This window comes from Miniopterus natalensis, chromosome 4, assembly GCF_054644295.1.
Source record: "Miniopterus natalensis isolate mMinNat1 chromosome 4, mMinNat1.hap1, whole genome shotgun sequence".
Taxonomy (NCBI): Eukaryota; Metazoa; Chordata; class Mammalia; order Chiroptera; family Miniopteridae; genus Miniopterus; species Miniopterus natalensis.
Window position 1 is genome coordinate 8,139,507 of NC_142084.1, and position 16,575 is coordinate 8,156,081.

At 49.1% G+C, this 16,575-nt stretch overlaps 1 protein-coding gene across 1 annotated transcript in view; it reads left to right on the plus strand.

The window, feature by feature from the left end:
• The first annotated feature begins 401 nt into the window (after nucleotides 1-401).
• GFPT2 (glutamine--fructose-6-phosphate transaminase 2) overlaps nucleotides 402-16,575 on the plus strand; it is a 28,277-nt gene continuing 12,103 nt past the window's right edge. The window contains exons 1-12 of the mRNA XM_016201511.2: nucleotides 402-938; nucleotides 1,793-1,891; nucleotides 2,323-2,448; nucleotides 5,901-5,959; nucleotides 6,608-6,742; nucleotides 9,903-9,964; nucleotides 12,972-13,051; nucleotides 13,499-13,616; nucleotides 13,907-14,070; nucleotides 15,407-15,502; nucleotides 15,585-15,682; nucleotides 15,962-16,082. Of these exons, the coding sequence (XP_016056997.1) occupies nucleotides 845-938; nucleotides 1,793-1,891; nucleotides 2,323-2,448; nucleotides 5,901-5,959; nucleotides 6,608-6,742; nucleotides 9,903-9,964; nucleotides 12,972-13,051; nucleotides 13,499-13,616; nucleotides 13,907-14,070; nucleotides 15,407-15,502; nucleotides 15,585-15,682; nucleotides 15,962-16,082 (1,252 nt within the window). The 5' untranslated portion in view covers nucleotides 402-844. The remainder of the gene's footprint in view (nucleotides 939-1,792; nucleotides 1,892-2,322; nucleotides 2,449-5,900; nucleotides 5,960-6,607; nucleotides 6,743-9,902; nucleotides 9,965-12,971; nucleotides 13,052-13,498; nucleotides 13,617-13,906; nucleotides 14,071-15,406; nucleotides 15,503-15,584; nucleotides 15,683-15,961; nucleotides 16,083-16,575) is intronic.

Genomic DNA, 16,575 nt, shown 5'->3' on the forward strand with positions numbered 1-16,575 from the left:
CACTGTGGGTGTAAGAGCCGGGGCCTTGACAAGCCTCCCTGGGAGGTGGGGCTGGAGCTGAGCTTTGAGGAGAGCAGGGGGAATGCAAGGACAGAGGGATGATTGGACTGGGCGTTCACAGGGCAAGACAGAGACAGACCCAGAGTCTGTGGTCTCAAGCAGGGGGGTGAGTGGAGGGGGAGGAAAGAACCAGCATGACAACTTGTACTGCCTACAGAGGACAGTACTGTTTTGCAATATGAATACTGAAAATAAAGCCAAACAGAATCTTCTTGGCCTTCCCTAAAGATAAGAATTCTCTAGGGGTCTAGAGATGGTTTTATTTCTGCTATTGTAAAGTGATGCTTATTGATCCAAGCAGCAGGGCTGAGTGGGAAGCAGAGCAGAGGCCACAGTGCCCATTCTCATCTGCTGCCGGAGGCTTCTCTGACCTCCGGATCACTCTTCCCAGGTGTATTTAGTGCCAGTCAGAGTCCACGTAGGTGGGGACTCCCAGACGTCCGTGACTGGTTGGGTGGTTTTGCTGATCTTTGCTATTATAAGCATTGCGACAGTGAAAGCCTCATCTCTTGCAAGCATGCCCATGGGAAACTTTTCCTCGGTGGAATGTCAAGGCCAAGGGTGTGAGGGCCCTTCACCTGCTGCCTGAGTCTTTTGTCACAGAGGAAGGGATGCCTGCGATGCCCTCCCAGGAGCAGGAGGGGAGCGTGGCTCTTCCTCTGCGCAGCCTGGATGCCTCCCGCACTGCCGTCGGTGTCTGCATGCCCAGACCGTGTTCTCAGCATGAACCCAGTGTTTATTAAAAGTGCAGTGTCCCCCTCTTTTAACAGGAATCTTTGCCTACATGAACTACAGAGTGCCCCGCACCAGGAAGGAGATTTTTGAAACCCTCATCAAGGGCCTGCAGCGGCTGGAGTACAGAGGCTATGACTCGGCAGGTAGGTCTTGCAGGCTTCTGCCATAGAAACGTAACGCTGTTTATTACATTTGAAAACTATAGAAAGTCAAAAGTGGAAACAAGAGTAAAAGAAATCTGTATTCGTGGCTGGTTGGGTGGTTTTGCTGATCTTTGCTATTATGAGCATTGCTGCAGTGAAAGCTTCATCTCCTGCAAGCAGTCCATAGGAAACTTCTCCTTGGTGGACTGGCAAGGCCAAGGGTGTGAGGGTTCTTGTGTCCCCCCTCCAGTCATTGTTGGGGTGGTCTGGGGGTGAGGGTGGACTGTGGAAGTGCGTAGACATTTTTGGTTTCACCTAATCGTGATTATAGAATTTTGTACTTTTATATTTTTTTCACTTATCCGAGCATTTTCCATTATCCTAAATTCCTAACGATCTTCTAAGTGGCTGTACGACAGTCCACTAGACTCTGTCTCAGAGTTTACTCCACCTGCCTGCCTGGTGGACATTGCATCTGTTTCCCATTTTAATTAAGCCGCGGTAGGAGAAAGGAAGGGCCAGATCATTTGACATCTCTATCAGTGCTTAACAGAAGGCAAGGCGGGTGAAAGAGTGAGGGGACACTGACCGTAGAAGTACCACCTAAAGCAGGAGGATGCAGAGCCCATGGCAAAATGAATGCCCTAAGTGTGCCCACCGCCCTCCGCGGCTGTGGGTCGGGCACACATTCCCTGCTGGTTGACGAGCGTCGCCACGGTCACAGCCCCCTCTTTCCAGGTCAGTTAGGTGACGCCTGGGGAGCAAGAGCTAATAAATTGTGCAGCCTTCACCCTGTAACAAAGCGCGTGAGACAAACCTTAAATTCCAATACAGAAAATCATGTTCACCTGCAGGTGTGGCAATTGATGGAAATAATAACGAAGTCAAAGAAAGACATATCCAGCTGGTCAAGAAAAGGGGAAATGTCAAGGCTCTTGACGAAGAACTTTACAGTAAGTGGAAACACACCGGGTTAGAGCAATAAGCGCACCATGGGTCACTTGGAAATCTTTTATCCAACGGTATTTGAAACTAAAAATGCTGACTTTTCTGAGCGAGGTGCATGAAGAAATGTATTTTTAAATATTCAGTACTTATGTATTTTAATTTTTCTGGCAAGTGATATTGCTTTTCCACCTGTAGTAGTGATATATAATTTTCTTTTTAAAGTAAGTTTATTTCAGTTAAGTGAGTTAGGTTACTGATAAGCATTAAGTAAACAACAGCAGGGGTCTGGCAGAAACCCCAGGAGGACGTGAAGGTGCCTTGTGGTCGCTGGTGGGGTGCGCTGATGTGTCTCCATGTAGTGATGCCACCTCGACATATCAGTACTGTGTCAATGCTTATTTTGTAAGTGTGGCCAATGGATTTTTCTTTCATCTAGAGCAAGACAGCATGGACTTAGAGGTGGAATTTGAGACCCACTTTGGCATTGCACACACGCGCTGGGCCACCCATGGGGCTCCCAGTGCTGTCAACAGCCACCCACAGCGATCAGACAAAGACAATGGTATGTACCGAGGCCTTGCTTTCTGTCCCGAGGGTTCTGCCTGGCCCAGACTGTGACAGGTGGATCCACACCCACCACCAATGGGTTTCTCAGCCACCCTGTCATCTCTGACAATCCAGACTGGTGGCACTGGCCCCAGACAGGAGTAGATTCACCCTGGCTCCGGGGCATCCAGAGGAAAATGAAGACACTTCCTGAGAGTACTCCTGCCTCTTGGGAAACCGGCCGGCGGGAACTTGGCAGCCTAAGGGGGTGAAGGGCCTAGACGCTGTTCCAAAACAAGGGGCTGAGGTGTTCTGGAGGTCTGGGCACCTGAGGAAAGGATAGTGTTCCATCCCTAAACCCACCCTGCCTCGGAAGAGAGTGGTCTTGGGCAAGGGCAGGGGAGCAGGGCTGACCTTGGTGAACTGAGAATGAGGTGCCTGCTCTAAACTGGCCCCTGCAGTGAGGCCTCGGCAACTGAGGGCTTGAGATTTGAAGAAGCAGAGGCTGCCACTGGCAGCCCAAGAGCTCCTCCCAGCAGCAGAGCCCGCAACTCAGCTTGCTTTGTGTTTTTAAAAAATGAGAATGATTGTGTGTAAAAATCTAGGCACCTGGCATCCCTTGACAGAGTGGAAGGTATGGTAACTGAGCTCACAGTGTCTTGGCCCTCCACTGACAGCAGGTCACGGTCACAGAGCAGGGACGTGGTCACTGCTCACAGAAGTCCCAGGGGCACCAAGCCCTCTTTGGTGGGCTGCAGGCTCCCCAGTTCTCCTAGCTGCTGCTGTGTGCCTGCCCCAGCTCATGGGTCCTGGACCCCCAGGACAATTCTCCATGCCCTCATGCTCCTTAATCATGCCCTAACCCCTTTCATGGGGGTGGACTGATAGGTCTGGGGCTCCTAGTGGCAGTTCTTGGGGGCTCTGTGGTCAGCTCCAGGGTCATTGGTACCCTTGCAGTAAGACACAGTAGGCATGTGAGATGGGGAGAGAGCATAGCCCTTGATTCTTCCCACGGCTCCAGGCAAGGTCCTGAGACATCATCTGGGTCCTCATGTGGGGTCCCCACTCTGGGTTGGGCCTGGTTAGGTCAGGAGCCCTAAAGACTCCCAGTGGGGTATGATGGGAGAGGGTGTCCAGTAGAGAGAATGATCTTTAGAGTGAGCTGGGACCTCACTCCAAGACATCTGGCACAGTGCCAAGCCCTGTATCAGGGTAAGGATCAGACGCATCACACGAGGTCCGGGGTGCTTATTAGCAGGCACTTGGCTAAGCGTTCAACAGGGCTCACTCCCCTAATCCTCCTGGAAGTCGGGCTGCAGAAGACAACTGCACCTCCCATCTCGTTTCCTTTGCCCCTGTGGACACTGCAGTTTCCAAAGGCAGCTCACCCTGCCGACTTGGAAAGGAAGGCCTCATGCACCCCTCTCGTCAGAGCAGCTGGAGGTAGCGCAAGGGCCAGGCTGCCTGTGTCCATGTGGCCAGGGTCTCGGGTAGTGAGGGTTTTGCTGGGGATTTTTCCCTGGATCTGGTCCCTGCCCTGGACCACAGAGTGTCCCACTACTGGGGCAGGCACCCTACACCCAGGAGGGAGACAGTAGACCCCATGGTGCTGTGGACCTAGAACATATACCCAGCCTAACCCTGAGCCAGGCACAGGGCTGATCCCTGGAGCAGCAGTATTGCTGAGGAAACACTGTACCAGGCTCATGTGCCCCAAGATAATACGCCAGCCACAGCCCCCTGCTCACCCAGGTGATAAGGCGAACCCCTGCTTCAGCGCAGATGGTGATTCTGTGTACGCAGAGCAGGGAGGCTCCCAGGACTTGGAAATGCCTGCCCTGACTCAGGATGAGTAATTAAAAATAAAATAACATGGGAGGTAAGAAAAGATTCATAAAATTTCTTTAGCAACTCAACAGTGATAGCTGGAAAGCATACTTTTAAGGAAGGCTTACACCCAGCAACGACATTGCACAAGAAAATTACACTGAGGAGTTTTTATAGTAAAAACATGGATTCTAGGAAACAAATTAATGCAGAGAAGACAGTAGACTAAGGTGAAAGAAAAGTTAAGAAAATGGTGTAAGAAATAATGTCACAGTAGACATGAAAGCAGTTGGCTATGGGAGCAGTTCATACAGTAGAGGTCCAACAGTTGGGTAACTGGTGTCCCCAAGAGGGACCAGAACAAGTGGAGCGGTAAACACACCAAAGCTGTAACACAGGTAAGCTGGGCTAGCACACCTGCTGGAAATGGCTTTTTTTAATTTTTATTCGAGCCATCTCATTTTTTATGTGACCACACAAAAGTAAACAATATGTTGTAAAAATATATAGAGGAAGTTATGGTAAAAATAAAGAAAAGGAATAAAGCAAAAAGTTTTAAAAGATGTAACAGGAAAAATCTGTCCTGTACTGAGAAAAACTTGAGCTGGAGACCCAAATGTCCACTGACTAATAGTCAATATTTATGACAAACACCCAACTTGTAGACACATGCCGCTGGAATTATTGAATCTCAGGGATAGTAAAGAGTTTTTCTGTTAACTAGGGAGAGCAGGGCTACTTGTCCAGAAAAACATTCAGACCGGCCTTAGACCTTTTTCTCAGCTATTTATTGAGATGTGCAGTGGCAACGAAGGGGACTGCCCTCATCTTCCCCGCCCCACCTGTACGTGAGCTTCCCAAGGGAGCGGGTTTGCTGCTGGAGCGCAGGAGGTGGAGGTCTGCTCCTGGCCACAAGGGGGGTGGGGGGGAGCCCAGGGGTGCCAGAACTTCTGGGGATTTTCCTAGAAGAAAAGCAGGATTTTTAGCCTGGCCAGGTGTGGCTCAGAGGTTGAGCATCGACCTAGGATCCAGGAGATCAGGGTTCGATTCGCGGTCAGGGCACAGGCCTGGGTTGCGGGCTGCAGCCGATCAATGACTCTCATCATTAATGTTTCTATCTCTCTATCCCTCTCCTTTCGTCTCTCTGAAATCAATAAAGATATATTTTTAAAAAAAGAAAAAAAAGAAAAGCAGGATTTTTAAATGAAAACTCAAAACATTTCAGCTCAAATCTTTTTACAATTCAGTGCAGTCAAACAGGAGCATATGTGTGGACCACTAGTGTGTGACTTCTTTGAACCGGTTGAGAATTCCTGGAATTGTTTTTGGGTAATGAAGGGTTAACCAGCCCCATCGACATAAATAGCAACGCTTTTTTGGTGACACTGTAGACCACAAGGAGAGCTCTGTCCGTGGTCAGGTTGGTGGGTGCTCTTGATTGAAAGAGGAATGTGTATGTCCTCAGGTTGAAATTGTAGTCATAGCAGACATCAGTTCTAGTAACTGTAAGTGACATTTGCTTGACAGACGTCCCTATAGGAGCAAAGTCTGCAGAGTTTCAAGCTGCTGAATTGTTTCCTTTCACACCTGACTTGATCTTCACTTCTTCATAGCATTTCACTCTTGAAACTTTTCTTCCAGAATTCGTTGTCATTCACAATGGGATCATCACAAATTACAAAGACCTGAAGAAATTTCTGGTAAGCTACTGCCTCTGGGTAACATCTAAGTCAAGTGCTATTGGTCTTCCCCAGAAACTTTCCTGCTAGCTCATTCCCCTCCGGAAGCAAAAGCAGAAGCTGAGGGACAGCCACTCTTGGCTACGTCACCACATTGGACACAAACCTCAGCCCCAGCTCAGCCACCGCCTCAGATCTTGCTGGAAGAGAGAGCAGGGCACACGCATTCACAAGAGCCGCTACAGTCGTAGAATCAAAAGAACACGAACTTCCTATCATTAGAGCGTCTGCACTAAATTATCGACTCATACACCAAATGGAATGTGGGGTGGGAAGGCAGATGGCAAGTGTCTAAAACGAAGAAAAGGTTGTGGTGTTGGCTGGGATGTGGGTGGATTTGACTCAACTCATCTGATCACGGCTCGTATTTTGCAATGTCCAGATTCGTGGCAGAAACAAGCTTCTGAGGTGGGGTGATCTCAGAGAATACTGAGTGACTCAGTGGTGTTGTGCTATGTGATTCTGGCAAGCATTTCTCATCCCTTTCACATTTCCCTGTTCTCTCCTTAAGTCACTCTGAGGGCAAGTCATAGGGAGGAGGGGGAGCTAGCCAGTCCAGCATTTCGCAATGACATTATCTGACACTCTGTGGCCAACCTAATATTCCAGGAAAGCAAAGGATATGAGTTTGAGTCAGAAACAGACACGGAGACTATCGCCAAGCTGATCAAATACGTGTTCGACAACAGAGAGTTTGAGGACATCACATTTTCAACACTGGTTGAGAGAGTCATTCAGCAGTTGGTGAGTTATGAGTCCCACCTGTCTAAGTCATCCCTGCGTTTTTCGTAAGCACTTATTAGGAAAATTTATGCAAAGTACCTGAGAATTCAAGTTGGCTCTTCTGCAGCATCTGGCGTTAAGATTTACATCCTTGTAATATTTGGAGAAGTTCTGAGGTTTGAGTGGTAAACACAAAATGGAAGTGCTTTGACTCATGTTAACACCTCTGAAACTCTGATTGGCCCCCCAACGGTGGCTTCTTATGACCCCAGGCTGCACAAAGGACCTCGGTGGTGGTGGTTGACACTGTCATCTTTTCAGTTGAGTTGTTTGTGCCATTAGTTACCTAGATGCACTTCACCAATGTCAACTTAGAATTGTAGTCTTTTGTACTGTTTTAGTAAAGTAATTATTTGTCCCCGGGAAGATGCAGCCCAGCATCTTTCCTGAGTGGGAGGGAGGGAGGGAGGGAGGGAGGGAGGGAGGGAGGGAGGGAGGGAGGGAGGGAGGGAGGGAGGGAGGGAGGGGAAGTGAAGAGAGTGGGTGCAGATTGTCAAGAAGCTTGAGTGGAGAGGAAGCGTGCAAAGATATGGCCTAGTGGCAAGAGAGGGTTGCAGTTCGGAGGGAGAATTGTGCTTTTGGGATAGACATCAGATCAGGTCTGTCCACTGAAGGGAATGATCCAGGAGAGAGATTCATGACATCCCAGAGGGTTGGACCCACAGAATGAAGTCCCTGCTAAGGGACATACGCTGGGGGAATTATCCAAGAGAGGCCCCTCCTTGGAGGAGGAGGTGGGACAGACCCAGGTCCCTCGGGGGTAGTCGGGGAGGAGGAGAGGCCTCCAGAGCCCAGAGCCTGCCCCTTGGGCATCAGTGCCGCCCAGTGGCTCCTCCAAGATGGGGGCGGCCCGCAGACTGTTCAGGGAGGAGATGGTGGGACACCCGCAGTCAGAGCCCGCCTGCTGGGCTACAACAGTGTGGTTGAAAATATATCGCCCTTGGTGTTTGCAGAGGGTTTTTTTAACCCTCACCCAAGGATATTTTTTCCATTGGTTTTCAGAGAAACTGTATAAGGGAGGGAGAGAGAGGAACGTCGATGTGAGAGAGACACATCAACCAGTTGCCTCCTACATGCGCCCTGGACTGAGGCTGGGGGTTGACCAAGCCTGCAACCAAGGCACGTGCCCTTCGCCGGAATCGAACCCAGGACCCTTCAGTCTGAGGGCCAGCGCTCTAACCATTGAGCCAAACTGGCCAGGGCCAGAGTCTTTTTTTAAAAAGTAAGTCTACTATAGAGCCTTTTGCTCTATGACTCCCCTATTGGGGGTTATCATTTAGAGGACACGTTTATAAATAAAGAATTTGACCCATACATAAAGTATAATGTACTGTGTAACGGGCAGCAAGGCAGCTTGGCTTTGCAGCATAGTACTTCCTCTTTTGAGTTTGTATTTTTAAATTTCAGAAATACCTCCCCAAGGATGGCACTTTTAAACTTCAGTGACTTCTCTTACCTGAAGCAACACAGTTCTTTTGGGCAGAGAACGAGAAGCATATTCTATTCAGTCCTACTTTGTTGTAGGCCAGCGATTTTCAATCAGTATGCCACAAGAATTTTTGAAACATGTAATACCTGACTATTTAGTCAGGGGCACTGACTTCTGTTCCCTCAGATTGTCAAATAAAAAAATGACAACAGCCACCCTGGTGGGCGTCGCTCAGTGGTTAGAGTGTTGGCCTGAGCACCAAAGGGTCTCAGGTTTAATTCCTGGTCAAGAGCACGTACCTGGGTTGTAGGTTACATCCTGAGCCCTATTTGGGGCTTGTGTGTGAGGCAACTAATCAATGGGTCTCTCACATCAACTTTGCTTTCTCTCTCTCTCTCCCCTTCCTTCCTCCCTTCCACTTTCTAAAAATAAATAAATAAATAAATAAATAAATAAATAAATAAATAAATAAATAAAATGGAAAAAATATCCCCAGCTGAGGATTAACAAAAAACAAGACAAACCACAAACACAACTGCCATCTAGTGCAAATGAATCAAAATTATACCTATTTTTTTGGTCAGATCAGCAATAAATACATTTTTTGGCATACTGCAGGATTTTAGTAATTAATTTATGTGCCATGAGGTGAAAAAGGTTGAAAACCGCTGTTGTAGACAAAGCCTGCAGGGTGAATGTCAGGCTGCTCAGGGTCTGCCTGATGCCCTTTCATTTGGGGCAGTGCAAAAGGCCCTTTAAGGCCTGGGGATGCTGACTTGGGGTCCCTCCAGTAGGCAAACTGGCCATAGCACGCTGACTGCACGGGTCCTTAGATCTGCCCAGGGTCCCAAACCTTGTGGGATTTCACATGGAAATCCAGATGTATAGCTGGCCATGTCTGACCAAAGTCTACTAGAGTCATGGCAAATTAGTGCAGGCTAGTCAGAATGTAGGAGAGAATTATGCATTAAGGATTTTAATGCAAAGAGCATTTGGAGCCTTGAGTTAGGAGAACTGGATTCCAGTTCTGGTTTGTGCAAACCAATAAGCTGAGGCACAAAGGACAGTTGACAGTCCTCACCGTAGAAATAATAATGACATAATAATAACTCGTGCTTCTGTTGGGTTCTCTGGATGTCAGGCACTATTCCAATGCACCGGTTCACAGAAGCCATGCAAGGTAGGACTAGTCTTCAGCGAGGCACAAAGAAGGCTGCACTGTTGCCCAGCTAAGGGTGGAGCCAGGATTTGAATCCAGGTGCCAGTGTGAGTTGAGCTAAGTGCAGGTCATGGAGCATCAGCCCCTTTAATCCTACAGGTGCTCCCTGAGTAGGTACTATTCCAGGGGGCAGGAGTCCTGGCTCTGGTTCTCACCTGGCCCCTGGTTCTGATGCACCAGTTCACTCAGTTCATCGCAGAGCTGGGACTTGTTCCTCATGGTTGCTGTTGCTCACAAGATACCTGCAAGGTCTGGTCTTCGTAATCAGCATGGCACCGTCTATGTCTCTTTCCTCCTGATGTCACCCTGCTGTCCTGCATTCGGTGCTCTGAGTGAGCATTGCCAGCATGACCCCAGGACCACTTGCAGTGAAGAGGGGCCCAGGGAGATGCGTCAGGGATGTCAGGCCCAGCTGCAGTGGCCTGGCTCAGCCAGCATGAGTTGTTCCTCACATCTCTTCCCTGTGTTTTCAGGAAGGAGCATTCGCGTTGGTTTTCAAGAGCATCCACTATCCCGGAGAAGCTGTTGCCACAAGGTAAGGCAAACACATTTATATTTCCAATAGCAAATAACTAAAATATAATCACCTAGCTTGAGGCACAGGGGGCCACAGGGCCTCTGGAAAACTGGAAGGTACTTGCTCTATCGAAAAGACAACTGTGGCTTAGCCACAAAGAATGCACCCCATCATCTCTTTGGCCAGAGCTTCTGCCTTTTTGAAAGAAAAAACAGAGTTGGATTTTTATTTGAAATCTCCATATTTTTAGAGGTTGACAACAAATTCAAATTTAAAATAAAATTATATAGTAAAGGCAGATCCAGCTTTCATGGGGCTTAAAGCCTATGTAATTTCAGAGACTCCCTTTAGAAAAGGCATGCAAAATTATGAACATGAAACTAGGAACAAAAATGAACATTGGTTTGAATCCAGTAGAGAAGAGGCTGCCCAGGCCCAAAGCTCAAGCTTCATCACCTTCATGGCGGGGGTGTCCCAGGACCCTCTGTCAGAGCCCTCAGAGCCCCCAGCACTATAGATTTACACAAGCAGGTGTATGACTGCCATCCTATTTTATATTCACATGGGTTGATTGTTCATCTGGCTATCCATTTGTCCATGCATTCATCTGTCCATCCATCCATCTGTCCATTTGTCTGTCCAGCCATCCATCCAGCCACCCATCTATCCATCCATTCATCTCTCTATCTGTCCATCTATCCATCCAACTAATATTTGCTGAGCATTTATTATGTGCTGGACCCTGAGGACCTGGTGACATCAGACATGGTCCTGCCGTTAAGGCCAGGATATTTGTGCAGGAAGACAGAGCAGGGCAGAGATAGTGATACTCTGTGATGGGGGGTTGGGGTAAGAGGCAGCACACTGGGGGCCTGGGGAGAGCAGATGTCAGCCTGGGGGAGGCAGACAGAGGGACTGGCATGAGTAAAGGCAAAGGGCCCAGAGCAAGCGTGGCACTGCTAGGATCTATAGTCAGGCCAGGATGGAGGGGAACAGGGTACTGTTGGGACTTGAGGCTCTTCCAGTCTCAGTGTGTGCTTATTGACACCTGCTGGGTACCACGCATGGGGAACAGCAGAGAACAAGGTCATGGAGACACTCGAGGGATGATGGGGAGTGGGAATATGCGCAGAGGCCTTGGATACTCTGTGGCTGCAGGCTTCATTCTGAAGGCACTGGGGAGCCATAAGAAATGCACCTATGGCCCTGGGAGACAGGACAAGAGAGGGTGAGGCTCTCCCTTGCAGATTGTCAAACTATCTAGGCAGGAAAAATATTATGATTTTATTTTTTCTAAGATAGGAATTAATTTATCATTTGGAATTTTATTCCTTCAAATTATAGAATTATACCTGTTGGTCCTTATCAAATTTAGAACCCCCTTTTAAAATCTGCTATTATCATGATATTATTATTTTAAATGAATGTAGAAGACAGTAAGAGGAAGCAGTAAAGTTTTGTTTTTCTGAATTGTCTGTAACTAATGGCTCTATAACCTGCAGGACAATCTTTGGGATGTGTTGGGAGCATTATATATCACAAATCCAGAGAAGCCACAGGGCTCAATCCATAAAAAAGCACTTGAGGGAGACATTTGCCAAGAAATACAGATAGCTACAGGGCTTTCTCACGGCCATTATTATAAAGACTACTTAAGCTAGTTCCCCAGTGGAGCCAGAACTATGTCTCTGATATGCTTTGTATATAATAAAAGAGTGTCTAGAATATTCAGGGTGCTCACTGCACCTTCTGCAATCACAGACTTTGTCCCCCTACTTGGAGAAGTCAGAGTGAGGTCCAAATAGGCAACAGCGCTGGAAAACAAGATCTGTTATCAATGAAGAACTATTTAGCGCCTGTATTGAGTCAGGTTAGCACGCTAAGTGGACATACATGGGCTGGACTCTGGCTGACTTAACAAGTCATTCATGAATACATTGATCTAAGTTAGCAAGAAACTGGCTGATGTAAAATATTACCCTGTTGTATTCTAATTAAGATGTTCGAGACAGTGCTTTTAAGTTGTCAATACATTCTCAGTGTTTTCTTCGTATTAGCAAGTTAACATGTAGGGGAGGAAGGGCCTGTGTTCTTTAGTAACTATTGGGATGTTGATGTCCAGGTTCCTGCTAAGAATGGCAGGTCTGGAGTTCCTGAGCTACAAAAGTGAACTGCTTACTACGCTGTGCACCATTGTGAATTTGATTTGCATGATGTCATTTGTAAGGATGAGCAGATAATTAGGTTTTGGAGGCAGGATGCCATTCAAATCATAGAATAATTCCTTATAAACACATTAGCTGTAGAAGTTGTGACCAGAAAGGAATTCATAAAGCACTTTACTGAAGATTGCCTTCTGGTGCTGGGGGCTGAGCTGGGGTGGGGGTACAGGGGCCCTGAGTTATGGTCCCTCAGTCAGGTCAGCTGCAGGAAATTCCCATCACTGTCCCCTTTGTGATGGAGTCTGCCTTGTGCAGGTCTGAGATTCAAAACTTCATCGAGGTATTCCTTAGGCAGAAACAAAACTGCCCTAGAAAGTGCTTTAAATAGGCCACAAAGTTGAGCAGACCCAAAGCCATTCAGTTGAATGCTCCCCAAAGCTGGAGAACACCTTAACCAGGTGAAAGGGGGGCAAGGAGAGTCTTTGTGCAGATCCTGTGCCTCGAGGGCTCTCTCTTTAGAGATGGGCAGGGAAGAGAGGCAGGTGGAGACCCTAAGTGTACCTGCTGCTGCCAGGGCTTCACAGGGACTTGGTTCTGGTGCCAGCACCATGTGGGAACTCACTGAGCAGGTGGGTGGCACCCTAGAAGCGAGCTGGAATTCTCAACACTAGCCTGTTGGTCCCTGCTCCAAGCCCTGGGAACATCTTCCTGTGGCCCAGGAGTCTATCGTGTGGGACCTCAACAGGACCCTTTGCCTCAGGGAACAGGCTAGATGTGGGGACTGTCCTCAGTGCTCAGAGGGCATCCAGCCCCATCCCAGATGTTGAGGTGATGGCTAACTCGATCCCCTCTTATCCCTACAGGAGAGGCAGCCCCCTGCTCATCGGAGTGCGGAGCAAATACAAGCTCTCCACAGAACAGATCCCCATCCTGTACATGACATGTGAGTCCCTTCAGGAGGACCGGATGGTGCTGCTCCAGCACAAGCAGCCCCACCCCTGGAGGCATGAGGCCCTCACCGTGCCCGGGCGGCCTGCACATGACACCAGATCCAGAAGGTCCTCAGGCAACTGAGACTTGTCTCTGTTTCTCCAAAAGCTTTTTTACTGTGAATATTTTTTAACATATACCCAAGTAAAGGGCATGGTGTGCGGCTCGTATATGCAGGCCCCCGTGCCCAGACTCCAGAGTTGATTTCATGTGCTCTCTCTGCAGCCGTTTAAATGCTCTCGCTATTTGGGGATCTTTCACACTATTTGGCTGACACAGCCAAAGCTAAAAATTGCAAATCTCCCCCACACATATTCAAAGGGGAAATGGGCTGCATGCTTCATGTTATTCAAACAAAAGAGTTTAACGTGATTTGCGATCCTCTCCTTCAATTTGCTAGGCAATATTGAGAATGTGAAGAACATCTGTAAATCGAGGATGCAGAGGCTGGACAGCTCGACCTGCCTTCATGCCGTGGGCAATAAAGCTGTGGAATTCTTCTTTGCTTCCGATGCAAGGTAGCCAAGCTTTGTTTTCTTTCTTTCCTAGGACTGTGTAATCAAGAATGACTGGCTGCAGCCCCCCATAGGAGCTGTTTTCTCCCAGCTCACCAGGGGCAGGGTGGTGGCAGATTTCAGTTCTTAGTGGCCCTCCTCTGGGAAATAAATCAATATGTGATGTCCCTTCCCTCCTAAAATGCCATTCAGTGCACTGATGTGGGCTCACACTGGGGAGGCAGTGACCAAGGGCTGTCTGCAGCTGTCGAGCACAGTCCCTGCCCGTGATACCCATGTTTTCCTTGCCCCAGTGCTATCATAGAACACACCAACCGGGTCATCTTCCTCGAGGACGATGACATTGCTGCAGCGGCTGATGGGAAGCTCTCCATTCACCGGGTCAAGCGTTCGGCTAGTGATGACCCATCTCGAGCCATCCAGACCTTGCAGATGGAACTGCAGCAGATCATGAAAGGCAGGTGTCCTCTGGGGGCAGGCATTCCCTGGGGAAGCCCCTGAGCCTCTCTGCCCTGTCCTGGGTGGGTGCCATGACCCACCTGCTTACTGGGGCCTCCCAGAAAGGGCTGCAGTGATCTCAGGGGACATGGGGAGCCTGCCCTAGCTCTTACAGGGGAGCATCTGACTATATCCAGGTGCCAGTCCCTCTGCTCGATCTAACCAGTCCATCAACTGCCTCCTTCACTGACTTTGGGACACATTTCTGTGCCCCAGGTATCAATCTCTGGCAGAAGACCTGTGGTAACGGGGAAACTAGGGACCACTCTCTCCTCTCAAGGAGAGCCTCTCTCCCTGCACCCATGTTCATCTCCCCGCACCCTCTTTCCACAGGGCAGCCTGGCTAAACTTTTAAGAACATGAATCAGAACCTTTGTCCTGCTGTTTAAAGCCCTCGAATGGCTTCCTACTGTTCTGAAAATAAAACGCACAAACCCCCACATGCAGTCTGGCCCCACCTCGCTCTACCCTTTCCTGCTATGCCCTGGCCATCCTAGCCGCCCTGTTACTGACAGGCCCTGGGCTTGCCCACTCTGGGGGTCATTGCATTTATTGTTCCTCTCATAGGATAGTTCCTTTTGATCATGTCCCATGAAATGTCACCCACTCAGAGAGCCCTTTCCCTGATCCTGTGTCTGCAGTGGCCAGACCCCTCTTCACCTATTTGCTTCGTGGCACCTTTTGTATAAGTCCTCTGCTGAAGGTAGCAGACAGGGACACTGCAATGGCATGTGTGTGTGTCCCAGAGAACACCTCCAGATCATCAAGCGCAGCATGCTGGGGCCTTAACATGCTGCAGCTACACGGCCACATTGATGTTCTCCAACCCCATTCACATCAGAGCCTGGAAATACACATGCGACCGAAAGGTTTTCCTTTAATACAGAAGCTAGAAGGGTGTTTGTTAAAAAGAAACCGGTCTCTTTCTTTGGGCAGGCTTAATTTGTACTTCCCTAAGTAGGTGAGTTTTGGGAAGGAAAGCATTTTACTTTCTTCTGGCCTTGCTAAGAGGAGTGTGGCCCAGGAAGACCAGCCCAAATTTGTTACTCTCGTCCCCCCCCCCCCCCCCCGATGGAAAGGCCGAGTGTATAAACTGAAATAGTAATCGAGCCTGACCTGCTTTCCTCTTGATGGTCACCGTGAGCATCAGGTGGAACATCACCTGATGACTGTAATCTGCAGTGGTCTTTACATGTGTCATGCTGACTAATTGCATAAAGTCTTGATTAAAAGTTAAGCCCTGGAAATAGAACTATATGAAAACTAACCTGTCTTGTTGATGTTTACTTGGGCAGGTAACTTCAGTGCATTTATGCAGAAGGAGATCTTTGAACAGCCAGAATCAGTTTTCAATACTATGAGAGGTCGGGTGAACTTTGAGACCAACACAGGTAATCCCTGGACCTCACCCCAGGCCATTGTGCAGTCCCTGTATGACAGGGCTCACTCTGACACCCTGCATGTGCCCCACAGTGCTCCTGGGCGGCCTGAAGGCCCACTTGAAGGAGATTCGGCGGTGCCGACGGCTCATCGTGATTGGCTGTGGAACCAGCTACCATGCCGCTGTGGCTGTAAGTGCCATGTGCTGGGCCCTGGTGGCCGGGGAGGTAGTGGTGGCCTAGGACAAGATGCATCTTACATGCTGTCACACGCTTGGTCTTCCAAATTCAGTTCCTGTGAGCCAGTGTGAGAGCTGGTACGGTCCCTTCTGCTGTTCGCCCTGAGTACCTGAAGTTGCCTCACCACCCAGATACAGAGGCTCCATTTCACAAACTGTCCCCTAGAAGCCCAGCTGCCGATGTCCCTGTAGCGTCGTGACTGACTTTAGTCTCCATTCTTGTTGGCTTCAGACACGGCAAGTTTTGGAGGAACTTACCGAGCTCCCCGTGATGGTTGAACTTGCTAGCGATTTCCTGGACAGGAACACACCGGTGTTCAGGGACGATGTCTGCTTCTTCATCAGCCAGTCAGGTAGGGGGTACAGGTTTGGGTTAGTTCACTCAGGGCTGTCCTCTCAGTAACTCACCCTGTGCCTTCCTCCCTCCTTCATCCAGCGAGGTTCTCTGTGCACCAGCCACATGCGGCTCTCTCATGCATCTGGTCATTTCACCCGCAGCACCATCAGTTTCTGTCTCATTTTATGGGGAGGACCATGCAGCCAGGGCTTCTTCCTTCTCCTGGTATTTCAAGTCCAAGGTTTATGGGACCACCCACCAAGGTGCCATAAATGTGTGCTGGGTTTAAGTAAGAGAGTTCTTCAAAATTCTGCTGGTTCGAGGGCTATGTGGTTGCTGTGCAGTGCCCACGCTGCCAGCAAGGGGAGGTGTGGAGAGACCCTGCTCCAGGGTAGGGCCGGCTCAGCAAACCCCACTGGGTACCATCCTCTCACTAGGCTGGGTGTTTGCTACAGTCGGGCTGGGCAGAGGGTTGGAGAGGTGACTCGTGGCCATAGGCTTGGACCTGC